Source organism: Aotus nancymaae, unplaced genomic scaffold, assembly GCF_030222135.1.
Source record: "Aotus nancymaae isolate 86718 unplaced genomic scaffold, 86718_ANA_hifiasm-v0.15.2.pri h1tg000039l, whole genome shotgun sequence".
In the NCBI taxonomy this organism is placed as follows: Eukaryota; Metazoa; Chordata; class Mammalia; order Primates; family Aotidae; genus Aotus; species Aotus nancymaae.
This window is the reverse complement of record NW_026988453.1, coordinates 8,261,130-8,283,701: the sequence shown is the minus strand read 5'-3', so window position 1 is coordinate 8,283,701 and position 22,572 is coordinate 8,261,130. Positions and strand designations below refer to the sequence as shown.

At 53.9% G+C, this 22,572-nt stretch overlaps 1 protein-coding gene across 2 annotated transcripts in view; it reads right to left on the bottom strand.

Moving 5' to 3' along the window:
- Positions 1–22,572, bottom strand: part of CNTN2 (contactin 2) — a 33,470-nt gene that overhangs the window by 4,158 nt on the left and 6,740 nt on the right. The window contains exons 2-19 of one of the 2 annotated variants that reach the window (XM_012459357.2): positions 19,482–19,636; positions 14,067–14,382; positions 13,795–13,970; positions 13,487–13,582; positions 12,854–13,063; positions 12,448–12,547; positions 11,086–11,261; positions 10,503–10,639; positions 9,953–10,082; positions 7,854–8,004; positions 7,575–7,702; positions 7,079–7,254; positions 6,468–6,588; positions 5,483–5,641; positions 4,848–4,997; positions 2,215–2,285; positions 1,724–1,958; positions 1,240–1,352 (exon numbers count right to left, since the gene is read on the bottom strand). In XM_012459357.2, the coding sequence (XP_012314780.1) occupies positions 1,240–1,352; positions 1,724–1,958; positions 2,215–2,285; positions 4,848–4,997; positions 5,483–5,641; positions 6,468–6,588; positions 7,079–7,254; positions 7,575–7,702; positions 7,854–8,004; positions 9,953–10,082; positions 10,503–10,639; positions 11,086–11,261; positions 12,448–12,547; positions 12,854–13,063; positions 13,487–13,582; positions 13,795–13,970; positions 14,067–14,382; positions 19,482–19,551 (2,715 nt within the window). In that variant the 5' untranslated portion in view covers positions 19,552–19,636. The remainder of the gene's footprint in view (positions 1–1,239; positions 1,353–1,723; positions 1,959–2,214; positions 2,286–4,847; positions 4,998–5,482; positions 5,642–6,467; positions 6,589–7,078; positions 7,255–7,574; positions 7,703–7,853; positions 8,005–9,952; positions 10,083–10,502; positions 10,640–11,085; positions 11,262–12,447; positions 12,548–12,853; positions 13,064–13,486; positions 13,583–13,794; positions 13,971–14,066; positions 14,383–19,481; positions 19,637–22,572) is intronic. The other variant, XM_012459358.2, reaches the window with a different exon arrangement.

The following is a 22,572-nucleotide window of genomic DNA, read 5'->3' as shown; positions in this document are numbered from 1 at the left end:
AATAAATGCAAACCCATATTAATGGTAATCATAGCATGAAGACCTGCTAAATATGCTTTCAAATCAAGGGCAGAGTTTGGAATTATCTCCACACTGTGGCTTGCCTAAGCTATTGTGCTCAAATCTAGAGTACGCTACTGGAATAAACTTGTGCCATCACTAGTAGGCCCAGCCTGATTGTTCTTTTTTTTTTTTTTTTGAGACAGAATTTCACTCTTGTTGCCCAGGCTGGAGTGCAATGGTGCAATCTTGGCTCACCGCAACCTCTGCCTCCTGGATTCAAGTGATTCTCTTGCCTCAGCCTCCTGAGTAGCTGGGATTACAAGCATGAACCACCATGCCCGGCTAATTTTGTATTTTCAGTAGACACGGGGTTTCTCCATGTGGGTCAGGTTGATCTCGAACTCCCAACCCAGCCTGGTGCTTCTGTTCTTTCTTGCTTGTCCTTCTTTCTCTTCCTCTTGCTTCTTCTCACTTTTCATCTGCTATACAGGTACCCCTATGTGGAGTCCTCAGTGGGCCCAGGACTCAGGCCAGGCTGCTGGGCCCGAGTTCCCCATCCAGACAGGATGATCAACTGTACATACAGCGGCTCAGGCTGTTCTCTGCAGCCCTGGACAGGCCAGCCTGAATGGTTCTGGCATGAAAGTGGCAGGCCACGCCCCTTCCCAGAACCGTTCCTCCTACCCTGGCCTCCCAGCTTCCAGTGCTGGTTCTAGCCAAGCATTTACTTCAAGGCTGCCTCCAGGGTCTGTCTTCCCCCCATGTTATAAGCCATGGGGTCTTTTTTTTTTTTTTTTTTTTTTGAGACGGAGTCTCGCTCTGTCTCCCAGGCTGGAGTGCAGTGGTACAATCTCTGCTCACTGCAGCCTCTGCTTCCTGGACTCAAGGGATTCTCCTGCCTCAGTCTCCTGAGTAGCTGGGACTACAGGCACATGCACCACACCCAGCTAATTTGTTTATTTTTAGTAGAGGCAGGGTTTCACTACATTGGCCAGGCTGGTGTACTCCTCACCTCAGGCGATCCACTACCTCCGCCTCCCAAAGTGCTGGGATTACAGGCGTGAACTACCGCGCCCAGCCTGCCGTGGGTCTTAGTGAGTTTGCATCCACAGCTCTGCATAGACTAGATGCTCAGTTTGCCATGTCAGTGAACCAGGGACGCCAGGAGGAATGATTAGTGAGCTGTGAGTTGTCCCCAGCACCCCTTCCTCTCCCAAGCCCCAGGTTGGTGCTCACCTCGTACCCCAGGAGGATACCATTCATGTCCTGCTGCACGGGCTCCCAGGTCACGTTCATCTCTGAGGATGAGACCCCTTTGGCCCAGACCTTGGTAGGGGCCACCTTGGGCTCTGGGGACCGATACAGAATGGGTTTGGATTCCCAGGGCCCCCCTGTGTCCTGCAGAGCAGCCCGGGACCCAGATTGCCTTTGCTTAAGATTTTGGAGGACAGTCCAGGGCCCAGGACAAAGGCTGAGCGGGAGCCCCACAGGCAATGCTCCAGGGCCCACTTCTCTTCCCAGAGAGCCTCCCTTTTCCTTCCCCCGACCCTGAAGGGAGATAAGGTAGCAAGGCCTGGAAGTGAGGCCAGTGGTGTGGAACCCAGGTGTCCTCTGACCTCCTATGGAATTGAGCCGGGGGATGAGTAACGTTCCCCCACCCCACACCCCTGTGGAAGAGCGGCTGGGGTAGGGATGAGCGGTGGGCCTGGGGGCAGCCCACCTTCCTCAGCGGAGTACACGAGTGCAGTGAGGCTCTCAGGCCCATCCCCGCGGCGGTTGTAGCTGCGGATCTTGACCTCAAAGGGCATGTAGGGCCGGACGCTCTCGTTGCTGTAGACAAAGTACTGGGCATCGGCACCGGGCACCCGGGCGGTCTGCCAGTGAGTGCTGCCCTGCCTGCGGAAGGACAGCAGGTAGCCGAAGCCGTCTCCGTTCTGGTACTCCCGTGACATGGGCTGAGGGGCAAGAGCGTGGCATGGGCGAGGGTCCGCGGCACGTGTCCCTGCCCATTTCCTGGCCCCACCCAACTTTTGCCAAGAGTGGCAGTCTTGGACAGCTGTGCCTGCAGCATGGATTTGAGTGAAGGGCAGTGGGTGCATGGGAGAGGGCAGAGGAAGTTGTCTGCTTTTGAGTCAGAGCTGTGCAGTGGTCCTTTTGGGAGCTGAGAGGAGTCAGGGAGGAGGAAGAGGACATCTGACCCTGCCAGCTTACCGTCCAGTTGACAATGAGCTCTCCAGGGGCTCCACCTCCTCCGCTGAGTCCTGAGGGTGCCACCGAGGGGACTGTCAGGCACCGAGGGACACAGATAGGGCTTGTTAGTGAGCAAGGAAGAAATGAAAGACCCGAGCCTGCAGCCGTAGAGCATCGTGAGATGGGGAGCCCCTTCGACTGGGCCCTGGATTTGTCCTCCGATGGTGCCGCTGAACATAGGCTCTGGAGTCACACAGTCCTGAGATCAAATCCCACCTCCGCCATTTACTAGCTGTGTTTCCCTGGGCAAGTTACTTAACCTTTCTGAGTCTCTGATTCTCTTCCCCATGAAGAGAATCATGTTTCTCTCAGAGGCCATAATGAGAATGAAATTGAACAAGACGGTGGTTAGCATAGAGCGGATGATGCACACATAATCACTGCCCTCCTAACTCCGTCAGCTTAAACTAAATCACAGAGAACAACTCCCATTTGCTTTTAAATAAGTGGAAAAAATAACCCAGAACTGCAGTTAATGCAAACAAAGAAACAAAACCAACTACTTTTGGGCTCCAGGGTGATGTATTACTATTCTTCTTTTTGTTGCAGATTTAATCTCCTAATTGTCTCTAGTATTAAACAAGGCTGATATTAAAATAAGAGTTTATTTCATCAGCTCCTGCAGCTTGGCAGAGAGTAACTTGGCTGGGGGTCAAAATATTTCGTCGGAGAATCCAGCAGTTGGAGATTTTTCACTTGCTTCTGATGACAATAGTTTAGGGCCCTGTAATTTGCAAGAGACACTTAAACACACTGGCCATTTGAGGCCGGGAGTGGGGGCCACGCCTGTAATCCCAGCACTATGGGAGGCGGAGGTGGGTGGATCACGAGATCAGGAGTTCAAGACCAGCCTGACCAACATGGTGAAACCCCATCTCTACTAAAGATACAAAAAATTAGCTGGGTGTGGTGGTACATGCCTGTGATCCCAGCTACTCAGGAGGCTGAGGCAGGAGAATTGCTTGAACCTGGGAGGTGGAGGTTGCAGTGAGCCAAGATCATGCCATTGCACTCTAGCCTGGGCGACAGAGCAAGACTCTGTCTCAGGAAAAGAAAGAAAGAAGGGAAAAAAACCACATTGGTCATTTGATGCTGTGAAGTGGATGCTATTATTACCCTTTTCTGGGTGGAAGGGCTGAGGCCCAGAGTAGTTAATCAACTTGCCTAAAGTCACACAGCTAATACGTGGCACAGGAGAATCTGAACTCAGCCCTTCTGATTTTAAAGCCCATCATCCTTCCTTTGCATCACAGCTGTCTTTGTGCTCCTCAGCTCCTGGGATACTATTAATAGAATAAAGGAGTCCCCTCACTTCTCCACATTTGACTCTCCAAGAAGTTCGGGATCAATCCAAGAAAGTGCTCCCTCTGAATTCCTTACTCAGGAGAGGGACCAGCTAAAAATGTTGAGTGATTCCAGAAAAACGGCCCGGAGAGTCAGTCGGGGGCATATAGGAGAACATGTTTCAGGGAGACAAGAAAGTGGACCCTCACTACACATCCAGTGTGACTGGTCTGGGAAGGTGAGAGGAGGGGAGGCAGGGTTCTGATTCTATGCTGCCCGTCCCAGGATCCCAGGGCTTTCATTTCAGGCCTTCCCCTGTGAATGGCGTGGAGATGGGCAGGAGCCTCTCAGCAGATGCTGACTGGGGCCTGTACCTCCCCATTCTCTCCTGTGTTCTCTTCTCCCCCTCCTTCCCCATTCAGGTTCTGACACCCATATGCTTTTTGCTGAGTGTTGTGGGCAGATTATTCATTCCTTCTGCTGCGAAAAAAACCAAAGGCTTTAGAGCTAAAGGGCTTAGAGACCCTGGCTGCTTCCCTAACCCGCTGCATGGAAAACACACAAACGCGCACGCACACACACACACACACACACACACACATCTTCCGCATCAACTGATTCCTTTTTTTTTTTTTTTGAGATGGAGTCTCACTCTGTCACCCAGGCTGGAGTGCAGTGGTGTGATCTTGGCTTACTGCAACCACCACCTCCCAGATTCAACCCGTTCTCCTGCCTCAGCCTCCTGAGTAGCTGGGATTATAGGTGTGCATCACTATGCCCTGCTAATTGTATTTTTAGTACAAACAGCGTTTCACCATGTTGGCCAGGCTGGTCTCAAACTCCTGACCTCAGGTAATCCACCCGCCTCGCCCTCCCAAAGTGCTGGGATTACAGGCATGAGCCACCACACCCGGCCAGCATTAACTAATTTCTGTAGTGCGTACTCTTCCAGGAGGACATCTGTCTACCACCCCATAGTCCTGGGTTCAAGTCCAAGCTCTGCCAATGTGACTCTTCCTTTCTCTGAACTTTGGTTTTTCCACTTTTAAAAATTAAACTTAAAAAAATTATAGATTCACATGCAGTTGTAAGGGTGGCCAGTTTTTAAATGAGGAGTTTGGACTAGATGGTCTGTCCATGCAGTGGCCCTGGTGCCAACTTGGCGTTCCCTCCTCGTCTGTTTTGTGAGAGTCTGAAGCCTGTGAGCAGGGTTGGAACCCAGCATAATTGCGGCTGGCTTGGTGCTCCCTATAAGTAGGGCCAGGGTCTCTGCCCTGATGATAATTCTTTGGGACACCCAGGACTCTCACCTGCTTCCTTTGTCCGGATTTTGCTGGAGGGCCCACTGGGCTCCCCAGTGCCCAGAATGTTGCTGGCTATGACCCGGAACTCATAGTCCATCCAGGGGGTGAGGCCCAGCACCTGCGCAGTCTCAGCATTGCCCTCGATGTTTGCAGGATCTGCAAGGCACCAGGGAGTCCAGCATTCGCTTATTCATCCGAATGCAGAGGGCAGGCATCGGCCTGAATCACCACTTTCTACCCAGCCCTCACTTCGGTACTTGCCATATAGTAAGCTCTCGATATCTCTTTCAGAAATGATTGAAAATCTAGTCAATTTCCCTATCTTGGTGCCTCTGCTAATGCTGTGTGCACCCCCATGCCCCTACAAATATTTTCATTGCTCCAGTAACAATCCTGCAATTCTTCAAGGGCACAGACCGAGCGCCTCCTCCTCCAACTCTCTCCCCACTCCCCTACTTTCTGTACGACTGTCTTCCTGCTTGCCTGCGTGCTCCCTGCTGGCAGAGGGCAAAGCATGTCCCTCTTGGAAGCTACAGGCTCAGCCCTAGCCCTCAGACCCCTGATCCCCAACCCTTGACCCTTCCCACCTCCTACACCCAGCCAGGCCTTATCAGCACTGACGGGGTGGGGCTCACACTTACTGGTCCGAACCTGCTTCCACTTCCCTGCAGGCGGAGTGCGAGCTTGCAGGATGTACTTAGCGATGGGGCTGTGGTTGTCAAAGCCACGGCTCCAGCTGAGCTGGATGGTGGTGTCGCCAATGTTCCTCACCACCACGCCTCCTGGGGGTCCTGGCGGACCTGCACCAAGAGGTCAGAGCACAGTGGGTCAGAATTGGGCAGCTTCCAATTTGAGCCAACCTCCATCAGGCTAGGTTTGGGCTGGTACAGTACCAAGACAGGACAGCAGAGGGCGCAGTGAATACACACCCAGGCAGGAGGGCAGGCAAGGGACGTGGGCAGTCAGGGTGAGTGCCAGTTGGAGGGTGGAAGGGATGTGTCTCAAGGGTGGAGGGCTCACATGGAGAGGTACATAGATTTCCCAGCACTGGGCTTTGAAAACTTCAGGTCTCAGTAAAACACTCCTGCCTTGGGATGTGTTTAAGAGTGGATTTCTTTCTTTTCTTTTTTTGAGATGGAGTCTTGCTCTGTCGCCAGGCTGGAATGTGGTGGTGTGATCTCCGCTCACTGCAACCTCCACCTCCCGGGTTCCAGCGATTCTCATGCCTCAGCCTCCCAAGTAGCTGGGACTCCAGGCATGCACCACCACGCCCAGCTAATTTTTGTATTTTTTAGTAGAGACAGGGTTTTGCCGTATTGCCCAAGCTGGTCTCAAACTCCTGACCTCGTGATCCACCCGCCTTGGCATCCCAAAGTGCTGGGATTACAGGTGTGAGCCACCGCGCCCGACCGGGGTGGGTTTTTTAAATGTTGGCTTTGGAAGAAAAATGTCCTACTCATTTAGGACCTGTGAACAACCACGGGATATGTCCAGCTCACAGGACTTCCGCCAGAAGCCCTTCCCACAGCTTTGAGGGAGAGGAGGGGAGAGGAGATGAGCAGGTCAGAACAGCCCAGCTGGACTTTAAGGGAGCTGGGGCAGGGGTAGAGGTGGGAAACCCCTCACCTCGGACCAGGACTGTGGCCTCTTTGGATGCGCTGTCCACTACCGTCTGGGCCATGCACGCGTACTTCCCCCCATGGCGCAGCTGGGCATTCAGGATGGTCAGATCCCCAATGGTCTCCTTCTGCACATGGGGACAGTTAGGGGCAGCAGGTCAGAGTACTGGCCCTGACCCGGGCAGCAGCCCATGGGACACGAGTCCCCTTCTCCATGACATCTGTGGGCCCCGCTGCTTCTCAGTTTTCCTGCCTGTTCAATGGGAGGAATCACTACTCATCACTCAGAACCACTGGGGACTAAACAACAAAGTTTGTTTCAGGAGATGGTCAATGACTGTCCGAATTAACAATGTCATTTGCCCCTGGGGTTAGGCTAACAAGAGCAGTAGTGGGAGTGTCTTGGTGGGTGCCCACAATTCCTAAATGCACGGTTCCTGGTTGGAACCCAGGAAGGATGGCTATTCATCCAAGGGTGAGCTTGCCATGCATGGGCCTGAGGGAACGGGGAAGCTTAGGCTGTGGGGGACTTAACGGTGGTGATGGCTGAGGACATTTTGGGGCTTCTGTCTATCTGGAAGGAGGGAGAAGCCATGGGGCTCTGGCCATAGGCCTCACCACACTGGTTCTCCGGTAGTGCCCTCCGGGCTTATCAAAATCAATGGGGAAGTCATCCAGGGTCCAGGTGAAGGTGAGGTCCATGGTGGGGTCATGGGAGGCATGGCACTGTAGGGTCAGGTTGTCACCCACGTTGATGTCAGCACTCGAAGGGGCTAGAGTGATCTTGGTTGCATCTGCCAAGAAAAACAAGGTCCCTGGGTGGATGGGGGAGGAAAAGGGCCCAGGCACAGGCCGCAGGGCAGGCTGAGAGGCTCTGACCTACAGCCGGGCAGAGAGAAGAGGTGGTGTGAACCACAGATGTCCCAGCCGCCCAGGACTGCAGGAGTGTGTGGCAGGCCGGGAGGCATGACCAGAGTCTCGAAGGTGGCCGGGGGTGGTCTCAAGCCAAACTAAATCCTGGGGTGGCCTCGACACCAAACTGGAGCAATGTGGGACACAGGAGCAGGATGACGGGGAGGCTGAGCCCCCGGCCTCCCCACGCGGCAGCCCTCACCTCGCACAGACAGGATTCCAGTGCTGTTGGCTTTGCCCATGAAGTTCTCAGCAAAGCATGTGTATTTGCCTTCATCTGACCGACTGATGTTTCTTATGACCAAGGTGCCATCTGGAGTTACAGTCACTCTGTGGTAAGGACAAAGCAGATGTGGCCAACTCAGGGACCGTTGTCCCCTGGGACTGGCCAACTCCCGTGACTGTTGTCACCAGAGGGAAACTAGCTTCCATGGAGAATGAGGAGGAGCAGGAACTGTGCAGGGTGGGGTGTGGGTGGTACCTGCTGCTGTTGACCAAAATTTCCGTGCCTTTGCTCCAGAGCACCACGGCCTTTGGAGCTGCGCGTGGCTGGCAGGGGATGACGATCTCTCCCCCACGGGCTGCAGGGATCAGACGCCTCACGGGATTCAGCCTAAAGTCGGGGGCAAGTGCTGGAAGGAAAGGGGCAGAGCCACAGAGAAAAGTACTGTCACCCTTGATTAAGACGTCACCTGGCCTGCCCTTTGAGGCCACCCCATGAATGAATCCTACCAGCACCTCTTCCAGAACCAAGCCCCCTTTTCTCTGGCCTAAGCCATCAAATCTGGCTGGACTATTGACAACACCCCCTCCCCCACAATCCCTGACACCCTGCATCTGTCTTCCTGTTTCTGCATGTTCCTCTTACAATCTCTTCTCCACCCAGCTGGGAATGAACAGCTTTTTCAACTCACACTCAGTGAAATCTGGCTCTTCACAAATAAGTCTCCACCTTTCCAATCACATCTTGCTCCACTCTCGCCCCCATTCATTATGTTCCCACCACCTAGCTTTTTTTCTCTCTCTCTTTTGTAGTTGTGAAGTCTTTTCCTGCCTCCAGACCTTTGCACTTGCTGTAAATCTTGCCTGGAAATTCCCCCATCTTCACGCAGCTGGCTCCTTAACATTCAGGTCACAGCCTAAATGGGACTTCCTCAGAGAGGTCTTCTCCGACCACCCCATCTAACAGGCCCATCTCACGCCCATCACTCTACTGGATTTTCTTTTCTTTTCTTTTTTTAAGACAGGGTCTTGCTCTGTTGTCCAGGCTGGAGTGCAATGGCATAATCTCAGCTCACTGCAGCCTCTGCCTCCAGGGCTCAAGTGATTCTCTTACCTTAGTCTCCCGTGTAGCTGGGACTACAAGTGTGTGCCACCAAGCCTGGCTGATTTTTGTGTTTTTCATAGAGACGGGGGTTTCATCATGTTGCTCAGGCTGGTCTCGAACTTCTGAGCTCGAGGCGATCCACCCGCCCCAGCCTCCCAAAGTGCTGGGATTACAGGCATGAGCCACTGCACTCTGCCTGGATTTTCTTTATACTATATTTGATGGCTAGCTGAAATTATTTAATTGTTTGATTTTGGGCTTATTTGTCCCTTTCCCTCTACTGGATTATAAGCGACTTAAAGGCAGAGACCACATCTTTCGTATTCATCCCCTATGAGGGGTTGCATAAATATTGGTTGAATCGATTAAGGAATGAATGAATGCTTCTTAGCAAAGCTTCACTAAAACTTGATGTGATAGGTGGCATTGTGTCTGTATAATGGATGAGGAAGCAAAGGCTCAGTAAGCTCAAGTCACACAACTAAGTACTAGCACTGGCTGACATTTCCCAGGCACCTGTTGTTTGATGGGCAGGTCCTTATGCTGTACCTGTCTCATTTCATTCTGTCCACACAGCAGCCAGGAGGGCAGGACTATTATTGCCCATATTTTATAATCAAGAAACTGGAACACAGAAACACTAAGTAACTTGCCAAAGCTCACATGGCTGAAGGGGCTGCGTTAAACAGACCTGATCTGGTTTACATTTTTTTCACTGCAGCGAACATTTACTGTGTGCCAGACATGGAACGAGTCAGAGACCCTGCCCTCTGGTAGCTCTCAGCCCTGTGTCTCATCTTCTTTTTTTTTTTGAGATGGAGTCTTACTCAGTCACCAGACTGGAGTGCAGTGGTGCAATCTCGGCTCAGTGCCACCTCTGCCTCCCAGGTTCAAGCGATTCTCTCACCTCAGCCTCCCGAGTAGTTGGGACTACAGGTGTGCGCCACCACACCCAGCTAATTTTTTCTGTATTTTTAGTTGAGACAGGGTTTCACCATATTGGCCAGGATGGTCTTGATCTCTTGACCTCGAGATCCGCCCGCCTCCACCTCCCAAAGTGCTGGGATTACAGGCGTGAGCCACCGCACCTGGCTTATCTCCTTTCTTAAATCTCTGAGTTCTCCTACGTAGAAGCTGTTGGACAACCAAGGAAAACTGCCACAGGGTATGTGTGTGTGTGTTTGGAAACACCTGAACTCAGAGCTCCGAAAGCCACCCTACGCATGTCCTTGGGACCTCCCTGGGCCCCTTACCTTGCACAGCCAGCTCCGCGCTGGCGTAGATGGTACCGTGCTTATTCTCTGCCACACACTGGTACATGCCTGAGTCCTCCAGGCTCAGCTTGGAGAACCGCAGGTCCCCGGCCAGCACCTCCACCCGGTTCTGTGCAGAAGAGCCCAGAGCCCACAGGGGATCAGGAACACTGGAGCCCCAGGGAGGGGTTGGTAGGGATGGGGACAGTGGACACTCTAGGCTGATAATCCCTAGAGGATGTGGCTTGTGTGTCTAGTCCTACCCCAGGACCACCTGGAATCTGAGGATGCAGATTACCCAGGCCTCCCCAAAGCTGGAAGGGTGAGGTGACCGACTCAGGACCTCATCACTTATTTTGTGGCTGAATTGTGCCTGGATCCAGGCCCAGCCTGTGGTCATGGGACTGGGATGGGAAGAAGCACCTAGGACCGCCATGTGACACCCTAATTAGCCCAGAGGGGCTACCAGTCGTGCAGGAGGAGTTCTGGGGGGCGAGGGAAGCAGGTGAGCAGAATTGCGATGTGTGGGAGGAAGCCCCATGTCTCCTACCTGGGAGGCCAGAGGCTCCCCGTTCCGCAGCCAGCGCACTGTGGGCCGCGGCTTGCCGGCGGCTGCGCAGCCCCATCGCAGGTTGGAGCCAATGTCAGCCTCTGTGTCCGAGATCACTTTGAGCCACTCAGGCTGAGCTGTGGGAGCCGAGGAAAGAAAACCTGGCATGAGCTAGGAGGAGCTTCCAGCTCATTAAAAGAAACAGAAAATCAGGGCAGCAGTACCTGTGCCAGACAGCAGAGGGCGCCATCAGCATTCCGGGACGGAGAGGACAAAGAGGACAGGGCAGGAAGAAGGAGGCACAAGAAAGCTGGCACTCTGTGGTTGTGCCAGTGACTGGTTTACAAACTTAAATCATCCTGGAGCCTCCTGTGTGTTTTCTGCACCCCTGACACTGCAGCTCTGAGCTGACCACAGCACTAGCCTCTTCTGGTCCCAGGCTCAGTGCAGTCCTAGGGCAAGTGGGCTCATGCAGGGGGCCTCCCAGTGTCCTTCCTGACTTTTGGGTCTGTTTCCTTGGGGATCAGGATGAGAGCGGGAAGGGGGTTCGGGAGGGGTGGAGAAGGTGTCCCCAGCTCTGTACCCTGCACGATGATGCGGCCCTGCACAGTGTCTCGGCCCTTGGAGTTCTCCGCCTCACACTCGTAGGTGCCCTCATCCTCAAAGCTGACGCTGGGGATCTGCAGGGTGGGCTCAGCCGTGGCCCACTGTGGGGACAGGGAGCCGTCCACTTTGCGCCACTTGATCCGGGGGACAGGGCTGGGAGGAGAGACAAATCCAGAGGGCGTGGGCTGAGCTGGGCCTACCCCTCTAGTGCCCGCAGCTCCTCATACCCAGACTCTCAGACCCTCCTGAGATGCTGGGGCTGGGAGGAACCGAGGGAGGGAGGGTGCCTTCTGGCTGATCCTCATGCTCTTCTCCCAAGTAGGCTCGGCGCACTGGCCCTGGAGCCAGTGAGGCTGGCCTTCCAACAGTCTGCACCCTGAAGCTGCCTGCCCTCCCCTGCACTGGTCTCCATGCCCCTGGGTCTGCCCTCCGCCATGGTGGCCCGTGACCTGGGTCTTTAGGGGTTCCCTTTTCCGTTGCCTCTACAGGGCAGGCCTTGCCCCTACTTTTCAAAGGGACTTTAGTTATTAGTAATCTGTGCAGTAAAACGGACTGAGGTGTCAGTTTAATGGTTTCATATATTCCTCTCCCATGTGTTTTCATGTGGATTTTCTGGCAGCCCAAAACTTCCCACAAGGCAAAGGTTATCCCAGGTAACCATGGGAGACAGTTGAGGGAGGAGGGGGCCGAAGTACAAATCACATTCTTTCTTTCATTCTACAAACATTTATTGAGCACCTACTACTTGCTTAGCCCTGTTCCAGCAAATCCTTTTTCTGGGAGCGCAAGAAAGAGAACGCTTTCAGTTGTGATTCTCAAATACATCACTCTTAACATTCATGGAACACTTAACTAAATTCTGGGCAGTTTTAAGCACCTCACATATATGAACTCATTTAATCCTCATAACAACCTATGAGGTAGGTACTATTATCGCCGCCATAAAGAAACTGAGGCATGGAGAGGTTAGGCAGTTTACCCAACATCTCCCAGCCAGTGCGTGGCAGAACTGGGATTTGAATGAGACAGACTGGGTTGGAGGCTGTACACTGTGCTGCCTGCCTCCAGCCCCGGGTGTTACTCAGGCTGTCTGAGCCTGCCATGCACTGCTGGAGGACGAAGGAATCCAGGACATGGAAGGCCCCTGGCACACGCCATGCCTCACCCAGAGAGTTAGTGTCCAGTGAGTGCTGGTCGACACCCACTGTGCACCCAGTACTTTGCTAGACCCTATGAGGGACACCAAGATGAGTGAGCCCCGACTCTGCCTGCCCTCACCCTGGGGTCACTTGTGCCCCCACGAGGCTGTGCCCTGGCCCCCCTCCCTCTTCCCACTCACTTCCCAAAGGCGAAGCACTCCAGCGTGACCTGCTGCCCCACCAGCGCGTAGGTCTCTGCTGGGAACCGGGCCTTGATGCTGGGTGCAAAGAGCCGGGTGTCTGGGGAGAGACGGGTTTTACAGGTCAGATGAGGCTGACTCCAGGTCAGGTGCTCCTGTGCTTGAGATTTCAGTACCTTTCAGAGCCAACTCTGTCTGGACAGCTGTGTGGAGTCTCAGAAGACTCCCTTTCCCCTTGGGGCCTGGGGCAAGGGCCTGAGGATTTGAAGCAGGAGGATCTGGGAGTCCAGGCCCTGGAATCAGTGCTCTGCGCACTGATCTTCCAATTTCCAAGGGAAAAACCCTTTTCTCAATGCCGCTGACCCTTCCCGCTCCCTCCCTCCAGCCATGCCTGGCCGGGCCTGACCTTCAGCAGCCAGGTTGAGCTGAGCAAACTTGCTGAAGACGCTTTTGGTGGAGAAATCCATGTGGCTGGTGGCCAAGCAGGAGTAGTTGCCCAGGTCCGAGGCGTTGGTTCGGGCAATGTACAAGTTCCCTGTGGTCTGGGACACGAAGTGGCGCCCGTCCGTCGGGATGAAGTTGGGGAACTCGTTGAGGAGCCAGCGGTAGGACAAGCCTAGGATGTGAGGAGTTGGAGGAAACCAGGGCGTGCTGGGCTAACAGGGCCACTCTGGGTGGGGCTCCAGCATGCTGGTGGGTTCTGCAAGCCCTGTCCTGAGAGCCGCCCACCATGCTCTGAATGGGGGCTAAGGGGAGACCTAGAGGGAAGAAGTGACCTTATTCCTGCCTTCAGGGAGCATTAAGTCTGCCAGGGATGGTAGCCCTCAGGGACCACCTAGTTTGGAGGCAGAAGCAGGGCACAGAGATGGACAATGACAGACCCATAAAGGAAACACAGAGCATTGAAAATTAGGACCCCAGGGATGGGTGCTTCTAAGGGTCATCTCCAGAGGTCACCGTTTATTCCATCCTTCCTCTGCTAAGCATCTGGAAGCCTTTCCTGTGCCCTCTCTAATCCTGGCCCAAGGTCTGGACTCACCTGGGTAGTGGGCAGGTGGGTTACAGGGTAACATCACCCCCCAGCCTTCATGAGTTTTCACTGGGTCTCGCTCCTCCTTGGAGAATTCCTGCAGAACTGGAGGCAGAGACCAGGGGCTCAGGTACTGTCCCCCTGGCCTGGGAGCCCCCTTCCCGACTCATCCTTCACAGAGAAGCAGCAGTTCACTATGGCATGTCACATGAGGTCAGGAAGGCCTGGCTTGAGGGTGTCACTTGTTCTTTCCGGGTTCTTTCTCCTAGCCCTCTCTCCCCCTCTCCCAAAGTGTCTTGGTCCCCCAAGGGTCTCACAGCCAAAGCGGAGGACAGCTTCCCTGCTGACGACGGTGCCCACGGGGTTGGAGGCCAGGCACTGGTAGACACCGGCATCCTGGGCCTTGGTGGGGTTCATGATGACGAGGTTGCCCCCCACCAGCTGGTGACGGGAACCTGGCTCCAACTTCATCTCGGTGCCATTCATCTTCCACCTGCAGCAGTGGATGGAGGAAGAGGACCTCTGAGTCCTGCCTGGTGGCAGGGCCGATGTGGGGGAATGCTCCCAGCACCCACTGCAAAGGCCTTACCGATAGGTGGCTGGAGGGCTGGCCCGGGCGCGGCACGCCAGCAACACCTGCTCCTCCGTGGACTCCTCTGGGAATAGCACACTGAGGGGCTGGTCTTCAAAGACAGGCCCGAAGGTGGCTGGGGATCTCAGGGCTGAACTCCAGGCTGCAGGTGATGACACCACCAGAGGCCTCAGAGCCTGAGCCTGGCTGGAGCCTGGCCTCTTGGACTGTGCTGTCCAGTAAAACTTTCTGTGATGCTGGAATGTTCCATTTTCTGCACTGTTCAGTGCGGTAACCACTCGCCACGTGGGACTGCTGAGAACTTGACATGTGGCTATTGCGACAGAGGGACGACATTTTACATTTTATATTATTTGAATTAATTTAAAATTTAATTTAAATAGGCTGGGCAGGCCCCATCTGGTCATATTAGTTTAGTCAAGCACCCATCCTACACTCAGGTGTTGAGCGCCTGCTCTGTCCCCAGCACTGGGCTAGAGACTGGCTTGTAAAAATGATGAAGACACAGTCCCTCTTCTTCAAGGGGCTTGCAGTCCCAGGAGGGAGACAGAAACTGACCATGCAAGGTGGCAAACGCCTTAAGAGCAGCTAACATTCAAGATGCGGGGCCTCGCCATGGAGGCGGTCCTACCTCCCCGGGGGCCTTCAAGGGAGCCTTCCAGAAAAACTGATCTGCAGGGTGTGAGGTGCAGACGTCACCAACCACAAACATACAGAGACGATGTGTGTCCCTGGAGTCTAATACCCCTACCGGGGCAATGAGGACCAATGAGGCCTGGGCTTGGGGACTAGGCTGGCCCTCTACTAGCCGTGGGACCTTAGAAAAGTTATAGAACCTTTCTGAGCCTCAGTGTCTTCACCTGTAAAATGAAAAGCATACGAATTCACCTCCCAGGGTCTGTGTGAGGATTCGGCCAGACAAACCCTCGGAAGGTGGCAGGCACGGAGAGTGTGCTCCGCTGATGTCTGCTGGAGCCACGTGTGGGGTGGGGTGGGGTGGGGACTTGGAGGAGAAGGATGGCCTTATGGTGGGTGGAGGGTGGGCAGTTTGCTTTGGTGGCAGTTTTATGCAATTCCAGTATCACAATTCAAGAAGTGTCCAGAGAAGGGAGTGACTTGCCCATGGTCACCCAGTGTGTCTGTGGCACAGACAGATCGATTCCTCCTGAGCTTGCTGGACCAATGGGTACCACACAGGCAAATGGGGCAGACCCCCTCTCTTCATGCACCATTGTGCTGACAGGGCTGGGTGGGCTTTCTGCTGACTGGTGGGGCCAGTCTGTTTTGCCTCTGTGGTGTCAGGTGGGAGCCAGGCCATCCCTAATTGGCTTCTACCTCTTAACACAGCTGATTTCAGGCCTTCCTTGGTGGGTCCTGGGGAAAGGGATCCCCATTAACCAATTAGCTCCTTTCCCAGTGCATCCAGCCGTCAGTCCTCTTCCAGGGGCAGGGGGTGGCCCCATGCTGCAGCTGAGGCCCAGCCCTGGTCTCCTGGGAGAGAGAGCCGCTGCTAAGCAGCTCTCAGAATGAGGTAGGAGGCAGGGCTCCCAGAAATGGCCCGGTGCAGGCATCCCTCGTGCCATTCTCCCTCACTGCCGCCCCAGGCCTCAGAGGTGGAGGCGGAGGGCGGTGATGGCTTCATCTCGGCTGGGGAGCCCAGCTTAATCCCAAGTTAATGATGGTGGTGTAGGGTAGGAACCCCTGCCCCAGCTGGCACTGCTGGGAGGGGAGGCAAAGGAGGGGCTGGGGGGCAGCCGGGCTGCTGGGAACCACCTAGTACAATAGCAGCTTCCAGGAACTCTGGGTGATGGGGGTGGCTGAGTGGGCTCAGGGCATGCTGATGCATTCAGACTCTTTCTTCCCAAGAAACCTTTCTCCTCTGCTCTCAGCCTTCCACTCAGCCAAATACTCACATACACACCCCTCCCATCTCTCACTGCCACACATTTTCTTATATGTGCACTCATATCACACACACATTCGTACATATGCATCTCCCTAAGCTCCTCGAATGGCCAGATACACACATTTACGCACACATTCATCCCCCCGACCCCACACAGCTATAGATGGCCATGGAGACATTTATATATAATCCCTGCATTCATAAGAATAAAAATAGGTGCTGTTGATGGAGTGCTGTTTATCCAATACCATGCTCCACATTTCCTTCTCATAACCTCTTTACAAGATAGGTATTACCATCTTCTTATTGTCCTGATGTGGAAACTGAGAGCTAGAAAGCTTCGATAACTTGCCCCAGATCCCTCAGCGAGAAGGAGCAGATCTGGGGGTTTAGATCTTGGCCAGGCTGACCCCACCACCAGCATTCTTAACCCCAGTGTCCCTGACTCTTGACCTCTGTTTCCCATTGGAACCAGCAGAGGCCCTGCTCCATCTCACAGATAAGGAGTCAGAATCTTTTGGAGTGAGGCTCGGGAATCCAAGGCTTAGAAAATGCCTCTGGGCTAGGTGTGGTGGCTCAGGCCTGTAATCCCAGCACTTTGGGAGGCTGAGGTGGGTGCATCACCTGAGGTCAGGAGTTTGAGACCAGCCTGGCCAACATGGTGAAACCCCATCTCTACTAAAAAGACAAAAATTAGCCGGGCGTGGTAGCAGGCGCCTGTGGTCCCAGCTACTCAGGAGGCTGGGGGTGAGGCAGGGGCTGAGGCAGGAGAATTGCTTGAACCCGGGAGGTGGAGGTTGAAGTGAGCTGAGATTACGCCACTGCACTCCAGCCTGGGCAACAGGCAAGACTTTATCTCAAAAAAAAAGAAAAGAAAATAAAAGAAAAAATGCCTCTGGGCATTCTGCAGGGCAGCTGGGGTGTGAGAGCTGGTCGCACTGTGCTGTGAGACTGTCTAGACACATTCATGATCCCCAGTGTAGCAGCACCCCCATGCAGACACGTCACTCATACCTCTAGCCTCTCTGCCATCCACATCCACACACACACCCTCACACCCCACACTTGCCTCCTCAGCTATGTACACACCCACCCACACATGTGCCTTCTCGTGTGTGTGCTTACACATGCACACGCAAAAACACACTCTCTGTCTGTAATCCCAGCACTTTGGGAGGCCGAGGCAGGCAGATCACCTGAGGTCAGGGGTTTGAGACCAACCTGGCCAACATGGTGAAACTCCATGTCTACAAAAAATTCGAAAATTAGCCAGGTGTGGTGGCGAGTGCCTATAATCCCAGGCTGAGGCAGGAGACTTGCTTGAACCCAGGAAGTGGAGGTTGCAGTGAACCGAGATCGTGCCATTGCACTCCAGCCTGGGGGACAGAGTGAGACTCTGTCTCAAAAACAAGCAAACAAAAATACAACAAACAACAACAACAAAACAGGCTCTCCCAGCAAGGCCAGCCCTTCCTTATTCTTGCTCCACATCCTCTCTGACTTTTTTCTGATGCCCTTCCTGGTAACTCTTCCTGCAAACACCGGCGTCAGAAACCTTGCAGAGGAAGGGAGGTAGAGTGATGAGAAGGTGGAGGGGGAGCCTTGATGTCTCTCCTTGCACCAGAGTGCCAGGAATCCAAAGCTATATCCCAAGGATATAGCTTTTTCTTTCCAGCGAGAAAAGCCCAGAGCTGAGGCACCTTCCCGGGACGGGTGGGGGCCAGCGATGAGATTTGCCACTCCTGTCTCTCTCTGGAGCTCTGGGAGGTGGCAGACCAGATTCCAGCCCCTTGGCCACTGGCATCGTGTGTCTCTGGGTCAGAGGACCCCTTGCCTCAGATGGTGTGGATCCAGCATGGAGGTGTCCCTGAGGGAGGGGACGTTAGGATCCCAGGCACCTCCCCTCTGCTCCTTCTTGGATGGGCGTCTCCGCTCTGTGCAATTGAGGCTCCCCACCCCAGCAGCTCTTCCCAGTCTGGTGGACCCTGGGACAGGTAGCGAGGCCTGGGGGCCTGGGGGCCCCCCTCCTACTCTGAGTGAGCCCTGTTTCCCAGCAGCCTCACTGACTTAGCTGCAGGATTGGGAAGCAGTCAAGACAGAATAAGAACGTTGGAAAGTATGCCAGTGGAGTCCTTCCCTCATGAGACAAAGGACCTGAAATGCACCAGCTGTAGCCTTGCAGGGGGTGTGGGGTGGGGAGGTGGAACCTGAGGTGCTTAGAACTCCAGAAGGACCATGGATGGTCCCACAGAGGTGTTTAAGGAGAAAAGAAGCATCTATTGATCTGAGCTGACAGTCAAGGCAGAGGCCAACCAGTGTGTCCAGCAGATCTCTTAGAGCAGGAGGCGGCTGGGGACCTCCTTCCTGCCCAAGAACAGGCCAGCTGCCTGGCTTCTCTGATCTGCCATGCTCTCCAGAGTCCAGCCGGCCTGTGCCTCTCTGCCTGCCCTCCTTACCCTCTCTTTCCCCTTTTGCCAGCCTCCCCCTGCCTCTTCTCCAAGCTGGACCCTCCCTGCCAGAGGAGAACCTGGGCTCCCTCCCCTGCAGCATCTTTTCCCACATCCTGTTCTACACTCGGTCTGTTTCCTGGGATGCAGGGTTGTCTTAAGAAACCCTTACAGGGTTTTGTGGGATTGACCACTGTCTGCTCCTGTCAGAGGACTACAGAGCCCTGACTGGGAGAACGCCCTGCAGTGATGGAAATGTTCTATGCTCTGTGCTATCCAATATGGCTGTCGAACATTTGAAATGTGGCTAGTGCACATTTCATCCCACACCTGAGGTAATTATGTTTATTTTTTATTTTATTTATTTATTTATTTTGAGACAGAGTTTCACTCTTGTTGCCCAGGCCAGAGTGCAATGGCGTGATCTTGGCTCACCACAGCCTCTGCCTCCTGGGTTCAAGCGATTCTCCTGCCTCAGCTTCCCGAGTAGCTGGGATGACAGGCGTGCACCATCACACCCAGCCGATTTTGTATTTTTAGTAGAGACGGGATTTCTCCATGTAGGTCAGGCTGGTCTCAAACTCCCGACCTCAGGTGATCCGCCCGCCTCAGCCTCCCAAAGTGCTGGGATTTGCAGGCACAAGCCACTGCGCTGGCTAGAAATTATTTTAAAAATGGAATTGAATCTGAGGTGTAGTAGTCCCATGTGGCTATGACCTTCCATATCGGACAGTGCAGCCTTTGGGGCTACAACTCTGGGTGATATTGTGGAGCTCTGACATGCCATCATCTTGCTGTGTGACCCAGGGCAAGCCACTTACCCTCTCTGGGTTATTCTTCCTTCATCTATAATATGGCAAAGACATTCCCTCTCCTCCTAAATTCAGAGGGAAGGTAAGATCTACACATGGGAAATTTTAGCAAGGAAACGGCCTTGGAAATCTAGTTGCTCCCACAATGCAGAGCCAATGATTTCTGTAATCATCACCCAAATCATAGCAAGGATATAACACTATAATCACGCCTGCTGGGCTGCAAAGCCCAGATGAGTCCTCTTACCTGAAGAGGAGACAAGGGCCACAGCGGCTACCAGCAGCAGGTGTGGCTTCCTCCTGGCGGCTGTCCCCATGGCGGGTGTCCGGGCGGAGGTGGAGATCGGAGGAGAAGAGACTCAGCTCAGCTTGGGGACAGCCCAGCTGGAGGCTGAGAAGGACCTGGGGAGGCAGACAGACAGGAGGGCTCTGAGCCAAGGAGCACCCCTCCCAGCTGCAGGCACATCTGTGTCCTGGAGCCTTTACCTCGGCCTGGGGAGCTGCCGGAATTGCCCAAGCACTAATCCTCCCCAGGGCCCCAGAGGAAGGGGCTTGGCTATTACCAAGAAGCTCTTCCTGGGGCTGAGTGCCTCCTACTGGTCCCCTGGGAGTCTGGCTCAGCCCTGTCCCCTCACCGCCCCCATTCCAGCCAGCGGGGTGCCGCTCAGAAAGTGAAAGCAGTGATTAATTGGGAGGCAAGAACCCACCTGCCCTCTCGCCGGCCCATCAGCTCTTGAGGCGGGGTCTGGAAGAGAACAGGACCAGTTCCTGGATAGGAAGTCAGTAATGTCTTCCTCTGGCATTTGGGCTTGGGGCTGACGTTCCCCTGCCCCTTCCCCTCAGCTGTCTGGGTGGGGGCTAATAAGACCCTCTGGGAGCTGCCTTAAGTCTCCCAGCCTTGTTTTCCTAGCAGGGAGGAGGGGGTCTCACTGATTTGTCCACACGCTCTTACCAATGGAATCATGACCTTGGTTCCATTAGCAATGCCCCCAACCAGATGGGTGAAGGGGTCCAGCAGGCCTTCGAGGCCAAAAGAGTTAATGCAGCTCCCAGAGGAGCCTCGCACTTGCACAGTGATGAGCTGAGACTTGGTTCAGTCCTTGAGTCAGAAGGACTGTTTCAGTCTGAGAGATGGGGCCTCCGCTTGGGAGGCAAGGGCAGGGCAGAGCCAGCCTCCCCTTTCTTAGTTCAGAATGTCAGGAGCCTGGCTTTCCAGTTATCAGTTATCAGAGTGAACCTGGGTCACTAGGCTCAGAGCCACCAGCTAGCCTGGTGGTTTCTGCCTGTCCGCTTTGCAGAAACCTAAGTGCAGGGGGTGGGAGTCAGGGCTCGGGGAGAGCGCCTGGCTGGGGGCCCTTTCACCAACTGCCTGCATGACCTGTCCCATCTCTGGATCTCAGTGCTCTGGCTCTGGTGATGCTCCCAGAATGCAGAGTGGCCAAGGGCCTGGGAATGCTGTCCCCTGGATGGGGACACGGGTGGAGAAAGAAGGCTGTAGAGGACCTAAGATTGCTGCTCCAGCCTGTGCAGGGGCTGAAGGCCGGAGCAAGCCCAGGATCTGCCCTGTCCCACATCACACTATTCCCTCAGGAAGGGCGCTCCCAAACCCTTTTCACCTTCCACATCTGATCACCCCACAACCTTTTCCTGCCTCTTTCACAACCACAGCTGGCACCCAAACGAGCTGGGGGGAGAGAAGGGAGAGGTGGCCCCAGGGCCCGTCAGGAAGGATATGGGAAAGGGAGCCGAGAAGCTGGGTGTTTTGCCAGCAGTGGGGGGGAGCCCATGGCACCCACTCCACCCCGACTGCAGCCTCATATCCACTTTCCATTAACAGGCAGAGTGCCCAGGTGCCACTTCTCCCCAGCTCCCTCCCTCCCTGTCCTTGCCACTCTCAGTTCCAGACTTGAACTCAGACAAACTGCACTTGCAGCCCCTCCAACATTCGCCCAGCACATCCAACTCCATTCTCCTGTAATGCCTTTCCCGGGCAAGGCAGCCTCTCCTGCAAGGCTGTCCATGTCTCACCCCTGCCGGGAAGTGCCTAAGATGCCCCGTCTGCACAGAGAATTCACTCTGTTCTTGATATGAATTCACCTTTGGTATGCTGCCTATAGAACTGTGTCTGTCTCCATTAGAAGGTTCTAAGCTGCCCAGGGGAGTGATTGTGTTGCATTCGTCTTGATATTACCTGTGCCTAGCAAAGTACCTGGCACGTCATAGTTGTTACTTGTATGTTGCATTTAACTGGTCGAGAACAACTGTGATTATATGCCTCCAGGAGCCAGTGAACACATGCGCGGGCGCACGTGATGGGGCTCACACAGATGCTCCGTGACTTACGACAGGCTTACATCCCGATAAACCCACCAAAAGTTGAAAATACTGTAAGTCAAAAATGCATTTAATACACCTGATCTACTGAACATCATAGCTTAGCCAAGTCCACCTTAAATGTACTCAGAAGTCCAGGCGCCGTGGCTCACGCCTGTAATCACAGCACTTTGGGAGGCCGAGGCAAGCGGATCACCCAAGGCCAGGAGTTCTAGTCCAGCCTGGCCAACATGGTGAAACCCCATGTCTAGTAAGAATATAAAAATTAGCTGGGGGTGGTGGTGGGTACCTATAATCCCAGCTACTCAGGAGGCTGAGGCATGAGAATCGCTTGAACCTGGGAGGCAGAAGTTGTAGTGAACCAACATCTCGCCATTGCACTGCGCCTGGGTGACAAGCACGAACTTCAGTCTCAAAAAAAAAAAAATACTCAGAACACTTAGATTCACCTGAAGTTGAGCAAAGTCACCAAATCCAAAGCCTATTTTCTAATAAAGTGTTGAGTATCTCATGTAATGTATTAAAAACTGTAATGAAAGTGAGAAACAAATTAGTTGTTGGATACTCAAAGTATGGTTTCCATTGGATGTGTATTGCTTTTGCACCACCGTAAATTTGAAAAAATTGTAAGTCAAGCCCCTATAAGTCAGGGACAGTCTGTACATACCTGACAGGGCTGACCAGTGTCCAGTGCTTCCTGGGGGCAACCTTAAGGCCAGACTCTCTGTCTCTCACACACACACTCTCTCACACATACACACTCACACACATATACACACACTCACACACACACTCACACACACACTCACATACACACATATACACACTCACATACACACACAGTCACACACATACACACTCATACACTCACTCACATACACTCACACACTCCCTCTCACACACACACTCACTCAGAGCTCTAGGGTCATCAGGGTATCTGGTCAGGGGAGATCACAGATGTATGCCCCTGGATGCTATACAAATGCAGGGAGTTATCCTCAGCA